General features: G+C 39.1%; 2 protein-coding genes across 2 annotated transcripts; both read left to right on the forward strand.

Annotated features, from left to right (window-relative positions):
- The first annotated feature begins 9529 nt into the window (after positions 1-9529).
- LOC126701051 (uncharacterized) lies at positions 9530-10096 on the forward strand. Its single transcript, XM_050399194.1, has one exon. It carries the CDS (start codon positions 9530-9532, stop codon positions 10094-10096), a length of 567 nt encoding a protein of 188 aa, XP_050255151.1.
- Positions 10097-10324: 228 nt separating this feature from the next.
- LOC126701052 (uncharacterized) lies at positions 10325-11572 on the forward strand. The gene is made up of 2 exons (XM_050399195.1): positions 10325-10871; positions 11001-11572. The coding sequence occupies exons 1-2, from the start codon at positions 10325-10327 to the stop codon at positions 11570-11572; spliced, it is 1119 nt and encodes a 372-aa protein (XP_050255152.1).
- Positions 11573-15559: the final 3987 nt, after the last annotated feature.

Genomic DNA, 15559 nt, shown 5'->3' on the forward strand with positions numbered 1-15559 from the left:
TTAAAGGGCACATATCCTAACATTGTGGAGGTACAATTGGAACATATACAGCACAACCAAAGATTTGAAAGTGAGAAACATTTGGTTGTTGACCACAAATAAGTTGCATTGAAGAGTGTTTACGGTAAGCAGTTGGTCTAATACGAACTAATGGTGCAGCATGTAATTTGGCATGTCCCTAAGCAGAAACAGGTAATTTTGTTTTCATAAGCAAAGTAGGAGCAATCATTGGAAGTCTTTTGAACAATGATTCAACTAAACCATTTTGATTGTGTATGTGTAACAAGGTGTTCAACATCAATTCCAATTGACATGCAGTAGTCATTGAATGCTTGAGATGTAAGTTCACCTGCATTATTTAAGTGAATTTTCTTAATTGGATGATCAGGAAATTGTGCCCGCAACCTAATGATTTAAGCAAGCATTCTAGCAAATGCAACATTCCTAGTAGAAAGTAAACAAACATGTGACCATCTTATTGATGCATCTATTAACACCATAAAATATCTAAATGGTCCACAAATATCTCCTTCAATTCTTTCTAAGAAAGACGGAGATTCAATACCAATTTTTGAAGGTGATGGTCTGATAATTAATTTTCCTTAAGAATAGACACTACATGAATAGTCACCTAGTGAAAGAATCTTCTGGTTTGTTAAGGGGTGTCCATGGGAGTTTTCAATCATTCTATGCATCATTGTTGATCCCGGATGCCAAGATGATTATGCCAAAGCATAAAGATCCTTGGATCAGAGCACTTCTGGTGCACTACAACATTTGCTTCAATTGATCTCAATGTAGTATAATATAACCCAGAAGAGAAAATAGGCACTTTTTCTAGTATGAGCTTATGGCTCGAAACCATTGAAGTAATATAAAGATATTCTTCACTACCTTCATTATTGGTTTCAATATGATAACCATTACTTCGTATATCCTTAAAGCTAAGTAAATTTCTTCTAGATTTAGAAGAATACAAAGCATCATCAATACAAAATTTTGTGCCCTTAGGCAACATGAATTTTGCTCTTCCAAAGCCTTCAATTATGTTTGATGAACCAGATATGGTATTGACCATAACTTTGATTAAAGTTAAGTTTTGAAAATACTTCTTATCTTTAAGTATTGTGTGCGCTGTTGCACTGTTTGCTAGACAAAAATCTACCTCAATCATCTTGGAATGAAAGCCATGAGTAAGATCGATGTCTCTTCAAGTATGCAAAACATATACTTTGAATTTTAATACTTTGAAAGGAAATAAACACATAATGAAGCAAATTTGAACTCATTAATGATAATCAGAATACAAAGTAGAGTAATGATATTGAACAATTAACATGCAGAGATATGAAAAGATCATAAGGAGAATACAAAGGAAAAATAGGAAAATCATATTGCTAATACCAAATCTATATCTTTATAGATGTGATTTCCTAAATCATAGTTTTTTTCTAGACTAATTAATTAGTGAGATCATATATTTGAAATTTAAATTGAACTTCATTAACTTAAACACAAACATAATTTACATAACATAATGTAATGATACAATGAGAGGAAATACTTAGTATGATCATTTTGATCACCAATCAGATTCTAAGCCTCTCTATTTATATCCCTAAAGAAGTCAAAAGCTTCAAGATGAGTAATATTTACTCCATCTGAGGCATTAAGGTAATCTTCTGGATCACCAAGTTCGGCAAGGTTCACTTCAATTCTTTTTCCTTTCTCTTTCAAGAAGGCTTGGTACAAGTCTACCAAGTGCTTAAGCGTATGACATGTATGTGACCAATGCCCTTTTATGCCACACCTATAACATTTATTTTCATGGCCCTTTTGAGCTTTGTATTGTAAATCCCTACCATTTTCATGTTGTTTTATCTCATTTTGATTCAACCTTTTGTTATAAGGTGTGTTTTGCCCCTTTGAAGGATTATGACCACGTCTCCCCCGGTTTTGGATGTTTTACCACGTCCATGCCCACGACCTTTATTTCCTTCATTTTTTCAAATGATATTTGATTCACTTCAAGGAATGGTGTGGAGCCGATTGGGGGAGACTGGTGATTTCTCAATAGAAGTTCATTATTTTGTTCAGCCACTAGAAGACATGATATAAGTTTTGAATATTTTTCGAACTTACGTTCTCGATATTGCTATTGCAAGAGCATATTCAAGGCATGAAATTTAGTAAATGTTTTTTCTAACATGTCTTCCTCAGTGACCTTTTCACCACATAACTTCAATTGTGAGGTAATTTTAAGTAGTGTTGAATTATACTCACTTACACTTTTGAAACCTTGCAACCTTAGGTGCATCCAATCATAACGAGCTTTTGGGAGGTTACACTTATGTGGTTCTCATATCTCTCCTTTAGTTTTTTTCCACCGGGATAGGAGATCTCTTTCTGTGAGGTACTCAATTTTTAATTCCTCATGGAGATGATGGCAAATGAAAATCATTGCCTTTGCCTAATTTTGTGGGGATTCCTCATTGTCATCTTTAATGGTGTCTACAAGAGCCATTGCCTTTAAATGGATCTCAACTTCAAGGATCCATGATAGATAATCCTTGCCCAATATGTCAAGGGTAGCAAACTCAAGTTTTGTTAGGTTTGACATAATTTATATATAATAGAGATGATATTAATAACCACAATAAATAAGCAATTATAACATGCAAAATATTAATTTAGTAATGCAATGTTTAGTCTAGATGTAATAGACGTGTACTTATGCCATATATATATATATATATATATATATATGAATGTAAGAAGGGAGTCATAGGAATAACCTTTTTCAAGAGGTACAATGATGATAACTCCTTTGAATCTGGCTAGAGCATCGTGCTGATAACGTGTTGTAAAATAGAGGAAATATATATATATATATATAGACAAGAGAATAAAATATGAGGATGATATTATATCTAAATTGCTTCTTGTTTAGTGGTCATTTACCACAACATATTATTTCTAGAACTGATATACATATATCTCTCTTTTCCTCTCAGTGTCTCTCTAATTTCCACAGCACATTACAATGGGAGCGAAGACTCATATATATAGGCCGAAGATAAACTGATGAAGCAACTACAAAGGGGGCAAGATCCCCCAAAGTTGCAGCACCCATTTAATGTGATGGACTTACGTCTATCACCGGTGAAGAGTAAATAATTTATATCAAAAGGGAATAGTGTAAAACAAAAAGTGAGTAGTATATAAAAAGAATAGTATAGCTATGGTTTTGAAACTTCACTTTACAGCTATAGCATTCATTGAATAATATAGCCATCTATTCTGCCTCTACATTGGATTGATCCTCCTCTCCGCCAGTTTTTGCTTCATGTCTGTGCTTCCACTAGGATTATTGTTTGCTAGTTGAAGTCTTTTTCTGGATATTGTGCCAAACTACCACGGGTGTTTGTAGTAAATGATTAGCATAAGAAATCCAGATTTTGAGATTTGGTTTTTCTTGATCAAAACAAATGTTATTTCTTTGCACAAGAGGTTCGTTTATTAGAGGGGTCCTTCCTTCTAATGTTTCCCTGTGTGTCCTTTGATCCATTCCCAAATGCATTTATCAATGATAGTGAACAATATGGATTTTGTTCGTAGTGAGTGGAGAACCAAACCAAACTAGTCTTGCAAAATCACTTTTAAAGAATTATATGATTAATTCAATTGTTGCTAGTTCCTTTCCACAAAAAGTACAGTGAAATAAAGGGTTATCTATCTGAATGGATCTGTTCCAAAAATGTTGTTTCCCTTGGCAATCTTACACTTCCTTTATGTGTCAAGTGTAAATAACTAATCAAACATAATAATATCTCTTACATTCCTTAAAAATATATGTAATCTTCATCACATAAAGAAAACCAAGCACACACTAATATTCCTCAATTGCATATTCCATGCTCCAATTTTGAAGGGCTAACCAATCTTCAGACTGAAGACCAACATATTCATTGCTTTTTTTCTTTTTTCTTTTCCTTTTCCTGGTCGAAATTTGGCCTTAATGATGCATTCAATAATTTGCAAATAATAAAAATTTGTAGTGTTCCGGGAACTATCATGGTATAGAGAGAGAGAGAGAGAGAAACTATCATGGTAGGACCAATGAAACAACCTAATGCATCTTGTACTAAAAAACAAATATTCTTGCTTTAGGGGCTAATGGCTAAGAGCCTAAACTGATCTAACTAAGAAATATTTTTGTCACTAGGCACTAGGACAAAAATGACAAAAAAAAAAATGAAAAAAGGATTATGTTCGCTAAGGAATTAGCACGTATGATTGACCATAAGTCAATGACATTGCCATGTCAAATACTGCCCAACAATCCTAAGACAATAATGGTAAGTTAGGGAAAGAGTAGAACGAAGCCCCAAATAATCCCAAATTGGGTTTGATAAATGTAGTCTTCCACATGACAACAATACTTTCATGTGTACAGCAGTAGGAAACGAGAACATAATACAACCGCATAAGGCAACAATTCTTCAACAGCTTTCAATTTGGCACCCTAAAAACTATCACAGCAAAGCGTCAATAGTTGGTATAAGCAGCCATTAATTATTCTTAATCTTGAGGTGAAAAATATCTATATAAACTCTTAGGCCATTTACCCCTAAGCCATTCAGGCAATGGCATGAGCATTTGCATCAGACTATGTAAAATAGTATGAGGGCCAAATTTTGTCCAATCAACCTCAAAAAACACATACATCCGTTTATGCATCTTTTTTGTAAAATGTATTTTTAATACAATACTTTTGAAAATATACACAAGCATTGTTATTGTGCATTTTGGTATGAGTAAATGGTGGTTGTGGTATGTGAAGAAAGAGAACCAATTAAAAATCATGAAAAATCAATATCTTTTAAAGAAATAGAATCTAGAATAAATAAAATCTGGTATGAGTATTTTGAAAAATGATTAAGCAAAACTGAAAGGTAGGTTCTTAAGCTAAAATAGATAGAAAATTTTGCACAAGCTTATATGAATGCTCTAGGCCCCAATTCAATAGAATCTATATGATTATATCCATTTCCCTTGTAGTATAACAAAATAAAATTGTTAGGTTCTAAATGTTTAAGCATCAATGTTTAGGAACTAAATTTATTGTATGTTGACAAACTGAGAACAAAAACATGTCTAGTATAAAATCTTAGTGTCTGTGAAGTGTTTTAGACATTGCTCAAGTTGATACAAGTCAAGATTCAAGAATGTACAAGATGCAAAAAAGAGAATTCAAAAACTGAAGAACTCAACCAATTGAGAGAGAGCTTCAACCAATCTAATTGCAATCTATAGAATTTTAATTAAAGCCCAATAGCCCACAAAAATGTTTAGGGTTTGAGTCCAACACTCCTTTCATGTCTTGAGAGTTACTCCTATGAGATCTGTGAGGTTCTATACCTTCTAACTTTACAAGCACCTACAAGAAATCAAATCCATATTCCTAGTACCAGTGGAGTAAAGTTGCTACCAGGCCTTTAGCTATCAAGCATACTGAAGATCAAGGCATGAACAGGTAGTTCGTATGAGAACAGATATAATCAAGTAGATTTGTGGAGTTCAGAGCCCAGTTTGGTAACTATGTTAGATTTACTACGAATTGGTATTCTTGATTGTAAATCTCAACTTGATATAATGGATAGTTCTATTGATATAGTTCCCCCCAAGTTTTTTACCTTGAAACGAGTTGTTTTATTGATTTTCCTGGGTCATCACATCTTATGTCATTTACTTTTCTATTGTGTTTATTTTATGTGATGAATGTTTAACCTAGATTTGAATAATTAACCTAAGTAACAACTTGGCTAATATTTAGGTTAAACAAATTAAGGCACTTCACCTAGATAAAAATAAACAAAATTAAGGCACTTCACCTAGCTAAAAATAAACAAAAATTAAGGTCTCCTTTGTAGGCCAATAGAATACATTATCTATTTGTCTTACAGTGAAAATTTTTTAATTAAGACCCAAAAATTTAAATGAATAAAAATGAATATGTAGGGATGATAGGCCCAAAAATGTATATTGGGCCGTGGGTCCTGTTCGAGGACATTTGATGGTTCGAGGACAGGTAAACATTAGCGTGGAAGTGCAAATTAGTGGATGGAGAAAGGGGACTGGTCATGAGGGTTCAAGAAGGTTGTCCGAGGATAAATGCCTCCTCGACTTTAACGGTGTAGAGGTTAGAAGGGTTGACCTGCCATCAAGAGTAACGTTCTGGGTAGTTCTACTAGTAAAGATAAGCATCAGGAAGGAATAAAATAAGAGGAAGGTAAGAAATATCTAAGGGAAAGCTGCTACCACCGCATTAAATGCTCTGTAGCTAACTCTCTGGCCACATTAATGTGGAGGTGATGCCTGAACAGTGATGTTCAGCCTTACAGCTACCCCTAAAAACTTCAAGAAGCTGTTGATGGGACAGGAGAAAAAGCCAACCATTTGATCTACACGTGGAGGGCTAAGATGAAGAAAAGGAGGGTGATATAAAGAAGAAAAATCCCATTGCATGGGAGATCGGTAATTGGTAGTAGAAAATAATGTAGCACTAAGAACTGTAGTTGTAATAAAGTCTAACAGCAATATATTGAAGAACTACTCTTCTCGGACTTTGCCGAGGAAGAATTTGTTTGCAAAAACTTGTTTTTCTTTGTTTTTCCTTGCTTTCTTACCATCTTTAGTCCATTGTGAGTGTTGTCCAATTGATTGAAGCCTAGTTTTTAGCCCACTCTTTACAAATTCTTTGTATTGGGCTCTTTGAGCCTTAATCCTTTTACCTTTTGGGCTTAGGATCCAAAACCTGTCCTTACAGAATTTTTTAAAATTATCCTCTTTTAGAATGTTTTGCACTATGTTAATACATTTAACTCTGTTTGCGATAATTTAAGAGTGAAAAAAATTTCTATCTTCCAAATACATGGATAGACTCTTCATTTCTCTCCCTCTTTAGATAAAAATAATTAATAGTTTTCCAAAAATATTCATTACTAAAATCTAATGTTCAATACATGAAGTCCAAGGTAGCCAAGAAAGAGAATGACCGTGTCAAATTAACATGATATTTCTTCTGAAGGTTTATTTTATTTCCATAATTAAAAGTTTTAAAAGAAGTTTTACATAAATAAAAATATTCCAATTTACATACTAAATTATATAAAAATGCTAGATTCTTTTTTTGTTGCATGTGTTGGACAACTACTACACAATGTCAAAGCTTCAATTATTAGCGGATTTTGCTATTCCAAGATTTCAGTGTATTTGAGGGTAACAAAGTAGACCAGAAATCAGCAACTTGATATCAAGAAAGTTTCAAGAAAACAAATACATTTCTTTCTAAATGGAAAAAAGAAATTAAACATGTTAGCTTCTAAATGAAAATCTTGAATCCACAAGGTCATAGGGTTCTAGAATCCACCAGAGAGAAACAATAGACAAAATCTATATTTTTATTAATTTGAAAACTAAATTGCCTCGGAAGTTACAATATGTTTAAATAGTAAAAAAGGAAAACTTATGGCAATTAGGAAAATGGCCAGCCTAATTCACACTAATCACGTAATTAGGTAGCGAAATAACAAAATTGAGATAAATTAAAACTACTATCTTTAAGAGATGTCCCAAAATAGACAAGACTTTATTCTGACTTTCAAACTAAAATTTATTAAAGAAAACAAATATTACTAAAAATAGCAAAAATACTGTTTTCGAGGTCTTAACGAAGGATTTCACCTAAATTAAGGCAACCTTCGAGTCAAAGTCTCAAGTTTTGATCAAAATGTCATTTCCCTTCAACCCTCCAAATTTCATGCAATTCCAACATCCTCACTCTGAAAGCTTTTATTGACACCCTCTTAATCTTGCTCTGTGATTTTCAACAATCTTGCTAATCCAAGAAGGCATTTGCTATTTGTTCTACATCACAACTGGCCTTATATCATAATGAATACCTATTGGTATATGCCCTAATTATCAAATTAAATATTTTATATTTTATATCCACTACAATCAAAATGAATGTCTATTAATAACTGTAGGGACTAGGGCCCAAAATAATGTATTGGGCCTTAGGCCTTGTCCGAGGACATTAACAAGCCCGAGGAGGAGAAGTTAACTATTAAATGACTCCCATTAAAAGTCTCATCAATGGGGGATGAAGGGAAGGAGGTCCGAGGAGGAACTCCTCCTCGAACACGACAAATGCACACCAAGTGTGTACTCTAGCAATTGAAATGCGCCCTGTGAACATGTGAGAAGGAAGGAAACTCAAAATATCTAAGAAAAAGTTGCTACCATTGCATTAAGTGCACTGCAGCTACTTTTCTGGCCACATTAATGTGGAGAGGGCTTCTGAACAGTGTTGTCTTGGCTACCACAACTCACAAAAGGTTGAAAGGGGTGTCTGATGGGATGAGTACTCAAGTGGGGATCCAGATGATCAACAAGTGTAAGGTCTAGATAATCAAAAAGGAGCTATATAATGTGGAAGAACCCTCATGAGTGGGTGGTGGAAAAAGAGAGAGAGAGAGCACTGTAGCATGCTAAACTATCTTAATATTCAATTGTGATCAGTATACGTTAAACTTTGACCTCCTTGGACTAAAAATCCATTGACACCAATGTCTTTTATTTGCGCTTGATTGTCTCTTAACTCAACATTAGCCATTGCCCAACTCATTAAGATCTAGTTCTTTGACCCATACTCTACAAATTCATTGTATTGGGCTCATTAGACCAAGATTCCATACATTTGGGCTTGGGCCCCAAATCGTGCCCATACAATTGGTGCCGTCTGTGGGAAGAACTTGTGTGTTAGTGAGTGCAACAGTTGGACATGGAAGGATCAGGTCTAATCCAGGAAAACCCACGCCAAGCAGGTCCCCAACGGACAGAACCCATAGGGTCCCAGCGATAGGGTAACTTTCCTGGCCCAGAACTTGAACAAAATCAGGAGATTGAAAGGAATCTAGAAGGGAGTGTGCATGTCACCCAGACGAGCAAAAGCCCCTCCCAAGTGGGCAATCACATATCCCAGAGACAAAACAACCACCTAGCCATGTCGTAGGAGATAGATGACTTAAAGAGGAGACTGCGCCCTGCACAGCGGAGGCGGTCCCCTTCCAGCTCCGACATATCCTCTAATGATGAAAAGGACGACAATTACAGGCAGAGATCAAGAACTCCCCCAAGCGAAACCTTCTCTTATGAAGACAAGCACCATCATAGACGAAAGCACAAGGGCCCATCCAGTAAGGGCCTGGGTAATGTTGCCATGAATAAGGCTTTGGATCAAATCTCTAAATCACCCTTCACGCACAAGATAGAAGGGGCTAGGCTACCTCGGCGGTTCCATCAACCTACGTTTACCATTTATAATGGTTGAACGGACCCCGTAAAGCATGTGAGCCAGTTTAATCAAAGAATGGCCATTCACTCCCAAAACGAAGCTTTGATGTGCAAGGTTTTCCCATCCAGCCTAGGACCCGTAGCGATGAGGTGGTTCAACCGCTTAAAAATGGACTCCATAGATTCCTACAAGCAGCTCACCCAAGCCTTTGACTCTCATTTCATTACGAACAGCAGGGTTCCTCGGCCTCTAAGTTCGTTGTTGTCATTATCCATGCGTAAGGGAGAAACTCTAAAAGCATACTCAGACAGATATTGGGAAATTTACAATAAGATGGACGGCTACTTTGACGACGTCACCATCAGCACTTTCAAAAGCGGTCTCCCAACTAAGCACGGCTTAAGAAAATCCTTGACTGGCAAGCCTGTCACCAGCATTCGTCAACTTATGGACCGGATTGACAAATACAAAAGAGTGGAAGAGGACCAACTGCAAGAGAAAGGGAAGGAAAAGATCATCCCTCAAAAGAGGAATGATTTCAGGTCGGAACGATACAACAATAACCATCCGATGAGAGATTTCGTAGGGCACTCAGGATCAACCAACACGCAGACGGTTAACGCTGTATTCAGAGAACCGGTACACCAAGTTTTAGAGAAAGTCAAGAATGAGCCATTTTTCAAATGGCCGAATAAGATGGCTGGAGACTCCACAAAGTGCAACCTGTATTGTTAGTACCACCAGGACCACGGACATATTACAGAAGACTGTAGGAACCTTTGGAACCATTTGGATCAATTGGTCCGAGAAGGGAAACTGAGGCACCTTTTGCATCCTTCCAGTGGTCATCCAAGCTAGACAAACCAAGAACCTAGGAGAGACATATCTTTAAGACCTCCTATGGGCACGATAAACGTCATCCTTACTGCTCCGGGAAAGGCCAGTTCTTATCCTTCCAGAATAATGTCTGTGGCTCAGCTCTCCATCGAGGACAACAATCGAGAGTCCAAAAAAGCCAGGAAAGGGGCCTCGCTTGTGTTGGGATTCTCGGACGAAGATAAGATCGGAACCATCCAACCCCACGACGACGCTCTAGTAGTTACACTCAGGATCGGGGGGTTTGATGTGAAGAGAGTACTGGTAGATCAGGGTAGTGCTGTGGAAGTAATGTACCCCGACCTATACAAGGGGCTGAATTTAAAATCCGAAGACCTAACGGCGTACGATTCCCCTTTAGTAAGTTTCGAGGGGAAGATCGTTACTCCAAGGGGCCAGATCAAACTGCCCATACAAACCGGTTCAGACATGGTGGAGGTAGATTTCATTGTGGTCGATGCCTATTCACCTTACACAGCTATTGTGGCGCGACCTTGGCTTCATGCCCTAGGGGCTGTCTCTTCTACACTTCACCAGAAGGTGAAATACCCTTCAAAAGGCCGGGTTGAAGAGATTGTGGGAAATCAAACCATGGCCAGACAATGCATGGTGGCTGCCATCTCACGCCAACCCAGTGCTGAGCCCTCGGCCTCTACTAGAAAGGACTTATAGCAATCAGCCGCCCCGGCATTACCTGGTAATGAGCCAGCCGAGGAGGTAAAATGCGAAAATATAGAAAAGGTGATTGTTGACGCTGATCCAGAGAAGTTCTTTCAAGTCGGCTCAAAACTACCTCCCCAAGAGAAAGAAGAACTGATTGGGTTTTTCAGAGAAAATGTGGAAGTGTTTGCGTGGGACGCCTACGTGGCCCCAGGGATTGATCCGAGCTTCATCTGCCACCACCTAAACGTTAACCCATCCGTCATTCCCAAAAACCAACCACCCCGATGCCAGTCAAAAGAGCATGCCAACGCTGTTAGGGATGAAGTAACGAAGCTCAAAAAAGCAGGGGCTATCAAAGAGGTCTTCTACCCTGAGTGGTTAGCTAATACTGTAGTGGTAAAGAAGAAGAGTGGGAAATGGCGAATTTGCGTAGATTTCACAGACTTGAACAAGGCGTGCCCAAAAGACCCGTTTCCAATGCCTTGGATAGACCAATCAATGGATGCAACTGTAGGCCATCCTCGAATGAGCTTCTTTGATGCATTTCAAGGCTATCATCAAATACCACTAGCCCCGGGTGATCAGGAAAAAATGGCATTCGTGACTCCTATTGGGAATTACCACTACAAAGTGATGCCCTTTGGTTTGAAGAACGCAGGGTCTACCTACTAGAGGATGATGACTAGAATGTTTGAGCCGCAGGTGGGCAAGAGTATTGAAGTCTACATAGAGGACATGGTAGTAAAGAGTAAAGTGGTGTCCAAGCATGTGGAAGACCTTAGAGTCATTTTTGACATCTTAAGGAAACACAAACTGCGTCTCAAAGCCTCTAAGTGCTCATTTGGTGTCGGGTCCGGCAAATTTTTGGGCTATATGGTGACTCACAGGGGAATTGAGGTGAGCCCAGATCAGATCAAAGCCATTCATAATCTGCAACCTCCTCGGAACCCCAAAGAGGTCCAAAAACTCACTAGAATGATTACAGCCTTGAATCGGTTTATTTCCCGATCTGTAGGTAGGTGCCGACCCTTTTACCTCCTGATGAACAAATGGAAAGGATTTGAGTGATCCGAGGATTTTGCCTTAGCCTTTCAGCGACTTAAAGAATACCTATCACGACCACCCATCATGTCCAGCCCTGAGACCGACGAGGTTTTGTTCGCCTACATCGCGGTGGCCCCTCACGCTGTAAGCTTGGTATTGATACGAATTGATGGTGGCATACAACAGCCAGTTTACTATGTGAGTAAATCATTACATGAGGCCGAGGTGCGTTATTTACCATTGGAGAAGGCAATTTTGGCAATAGTGCATGCCACGCGAAAACTCCTTCATTACTTCCAAGCGCACACAGTCGTTGTTCTAACTCAGCTTCCACTTAAGTCGGTACTCCGGAGTGTCGATTACATGGGAAGAATTGCCATGTGGAGCACGGTTCTAGAGGCTTTCGATATCAAATACATGCCTCGAACCTCTATCAAGGGCCAGCTCCTCACTGATTTAATAGCCGAATTTGCCGAGCCCCCAATAGAAACAGTAGCAAATGAGGAAAACATGGATGGAAAATTGGTTGGCACAATCTCTGCACAAGGAGCCTCACACTGGAAAGTGTACATTTATGGCGCAGTAAACCAAAGGGGGTCCAGGGTGGGGCTAGTTCTAATATCCTCTAAGAAGATTACCATAGAAAAATCATTGAGACTAGGGTTCTCGGCCATGAACAACGAAGCCAAATATTAGGCTTTATTGTAAGGAATGGCCATGGTGTAGAAAATGGGCAGGAAAGCGATGGAAGTGTTCTCGGACTCCAGATTGGTTGTGGGCCAAATGAAGGGCGAGCTAGAAGCCAGAGATGTGAGAATGCAGGAGTACCTGAGTCAGGTCAGGCGCTTGCAATCGGATTTTGAATTCTTCAACTTGACACACGTCTCTAGGAGTGGAAATACGCATGCGGATTCATTGGCCACTCTTGCCACGTCCTCGGAGCAGGGTTTACCTCAAATCATCCTTGTTGAGGACTTGTACAGGGCAGATGTAGTCAAGAAGGACATGGTTCGAATCCATCAAGTCAGAGTGAGTCCGAGTTGGATGGATCTCATAGTAAGCTTTCTTAAAGTTAATGCACTACCAGAAGAGAAATCAGAAGTCGAGAAAATACGAAGAAAAGCTCCTCAGTTCTGGCTGTCCGAGGATCACAAGTTGTACAAGCGCTCCTATTCTAGGCCGTATCTGCTATGTATACACCCCGAAGTGTCAGAGCTACTACTCGAAGAGTTGCATGAGGGAATTTGCGGGAGTCACACAGGAGGAAGATCACTGACACACAGAGCCATCACTCGAGGATATTGGTGGTCGGGTAAGCAAAAGGAAGCCCAAGAATACGCCAAGAAGTGAGATCAATGCCAGAGGTTTGCTCCAAATACCCACCAACCGAGAGGGGTCCTCAACCCCCTTTCCAGTCCTTGGTCGTTCGCTCAGTGGGGCCTAGATATTGTAGGCCCTTTCCCCAAAGCGTTAGGAAATATGTTAGTCGGCACAAACTATTTCACCAAATGGGTCGAAACTGAGCCCCTGGCCAACATCAGGGACGTGGATGCAAAGAAATTTATATGGAAGAACATCGTTACTCAATTTGGAGTCCCTCATGCCCTTGTCTCGGATAATGGCCTTCAATTTGATAGCAAGGCCTTCAGGAGATACTGTTGCAACCTAGGAATTACAAACCAATATTCCACTCCGGCCTACCCCCAAGGGAATGGGCAAGTTGAGGCTGTTAATAAGGTCATAGTCAATGGGTTGAAAAAGAGATTAGATGATGCGAAGGGAAGATGGGTGGAAGAGCTGCCACACGTCCTATGGACGTATTAGACTACACCACGATGGTCAACAGGAGAGACTCCCTTTTCCATGACTTATAGGGCCAAGGCTGTCCTCCCCCTAGAGACTAGCTTCCTAACGCTAAGAACGGGCACCTTCACTCCAAGCAACAACAACGAACTACTAGGAAGGAGTTTGGATTTAATTGAAGAAAAAAGAGAAAAGGCAATGATTCAACTAGCCTATTACCACCAGAAACTCAAGCAGGGGTATGATACCAATGTAAAACTATGGCCACTAGCACTAGGAGACCTGGTGCTGAGGAAAGTTTTGGGTAATGCCAAGAACCCGTCCTGGGGAAAGCTGGGGCCCAATTGGGAAGGTCCATATCGTATCACTTCAATAGCAGGAATAGGTGCATATCATTTGGAAGACTTAGATGAGAAAGCTGTACCCCGTCCATGGAATGTAAATAACCTAAGAATGTATTATTATTAATAAAAGCAGTTTTGCTTGCACTATGATTTATTGTAATTGCACGTCATGCAGTTCGTATCTATCCATGTGTTAAACAGAACCTAAGTCCTGCATGGCTCCTTGGACCACAAGCTTAGGGGAAATTAATAACTTATGGCATCTATTCAAGTGTTAAATAAATCCTAAATCCTGCATGGCTCCTCGAACCACAAGCTTAGGGGAAATTAGTTAAATAAAACCTAAGTCCTGCATGGCTCCTTGGACCACAGGCTTAGGGGAAATTAATAACTTATAGCATCTATTCAAGTGTTAAACAAAACCAAAGTCCTGCATGGCTCCTCGGACCACAAGTTTAAGGGAAATTAATAACTTATGGCATCTATTCAAGTGTTAAACAGAACCTAAGTCCTGCATGGCTTCTCGGACCACAGGCTTAGGGGAAATTAATGACTTATGGCATCTATTCAAGTGTTAAATAGAACCCAAGTCCTGCATGGCTCCTCGGACCACAGGCTTAGGGGAAATTAATAACTTATGGCATCTATTCAGGTGCTAAACAGGTCAAACGAATCTTAAAATGGGTCAGGTCTTTTGAACCACGTGTGGGGATGAAACTATGCATTCCGTAATCTTAAAATGCATATATGTGAATTTTTAAACAGGACTTAAAGCCTAAACAGACCCAAGGCAAATTTAAACCTATACTTATGTGCAATATTCAGACTGTCTGCCCCTTTTTACTTTTCCGCATGAAATAATTCTATGCATGTCAGTCTTTATTACCTAAGATTCACTTCACAATTTTACCCTTGACACTTAGTCATATCGGCAAACAAAATATTATTGTAAACTCTAATTGAAGGCACAGTTACATCAATTCAGAGCTATGCAATAAATTTCAAATAACATCAGGCAAAAGGACAAAGGATGAAAGGAAGAGCATTCTCATTAAGTAACAAAGATAGTACATTACGCTCAGACGTGATGTCTTTAAAACAAAAACAAAGATACACTTCTACTACAAATGATATTACGAGAAAAACCCTAAGGAGCAGGAGGGTCTTCATTTTGGCCTGGTTAAGAAGGAGGAACATCCTTGGCTTGGGGGTCAACTCCATGATCCTCAGCCTCTGCAGCCTTCTCCTTGGTGGCATCCTTTGATTTGGCAGAGAGTTTTTCCCTTTGCCTTTCTCGCCCTCGGCTCCCTGGCCTTGGTCCGCAACTTGGCTAGACCCCTTTGTAGTTTCAGCTAACAGGATAGCATCTAGGATAGCCGTAGGTTGCTCGGAAGATTCTAGGGCATCGGTAGGGACCTCCCGAATCTCTGAGGGGTAGAAGATGCTTTCAGGCAGCCTCCAAACAGAG

Source organism: Quercus robur, chromosome 9 (genome assembly GCF_932294415.1).
Source record: "Quercus robur chromosome 9, dhQueRobu3.1, whole genome shotgun sequence".
Taxonomy (NCBI): Eukaryota; Viridiplantae; Streptophyta; class Magnoliopsida; order Fagales; family Fagaceae; genus Quercus; species Quercus robur.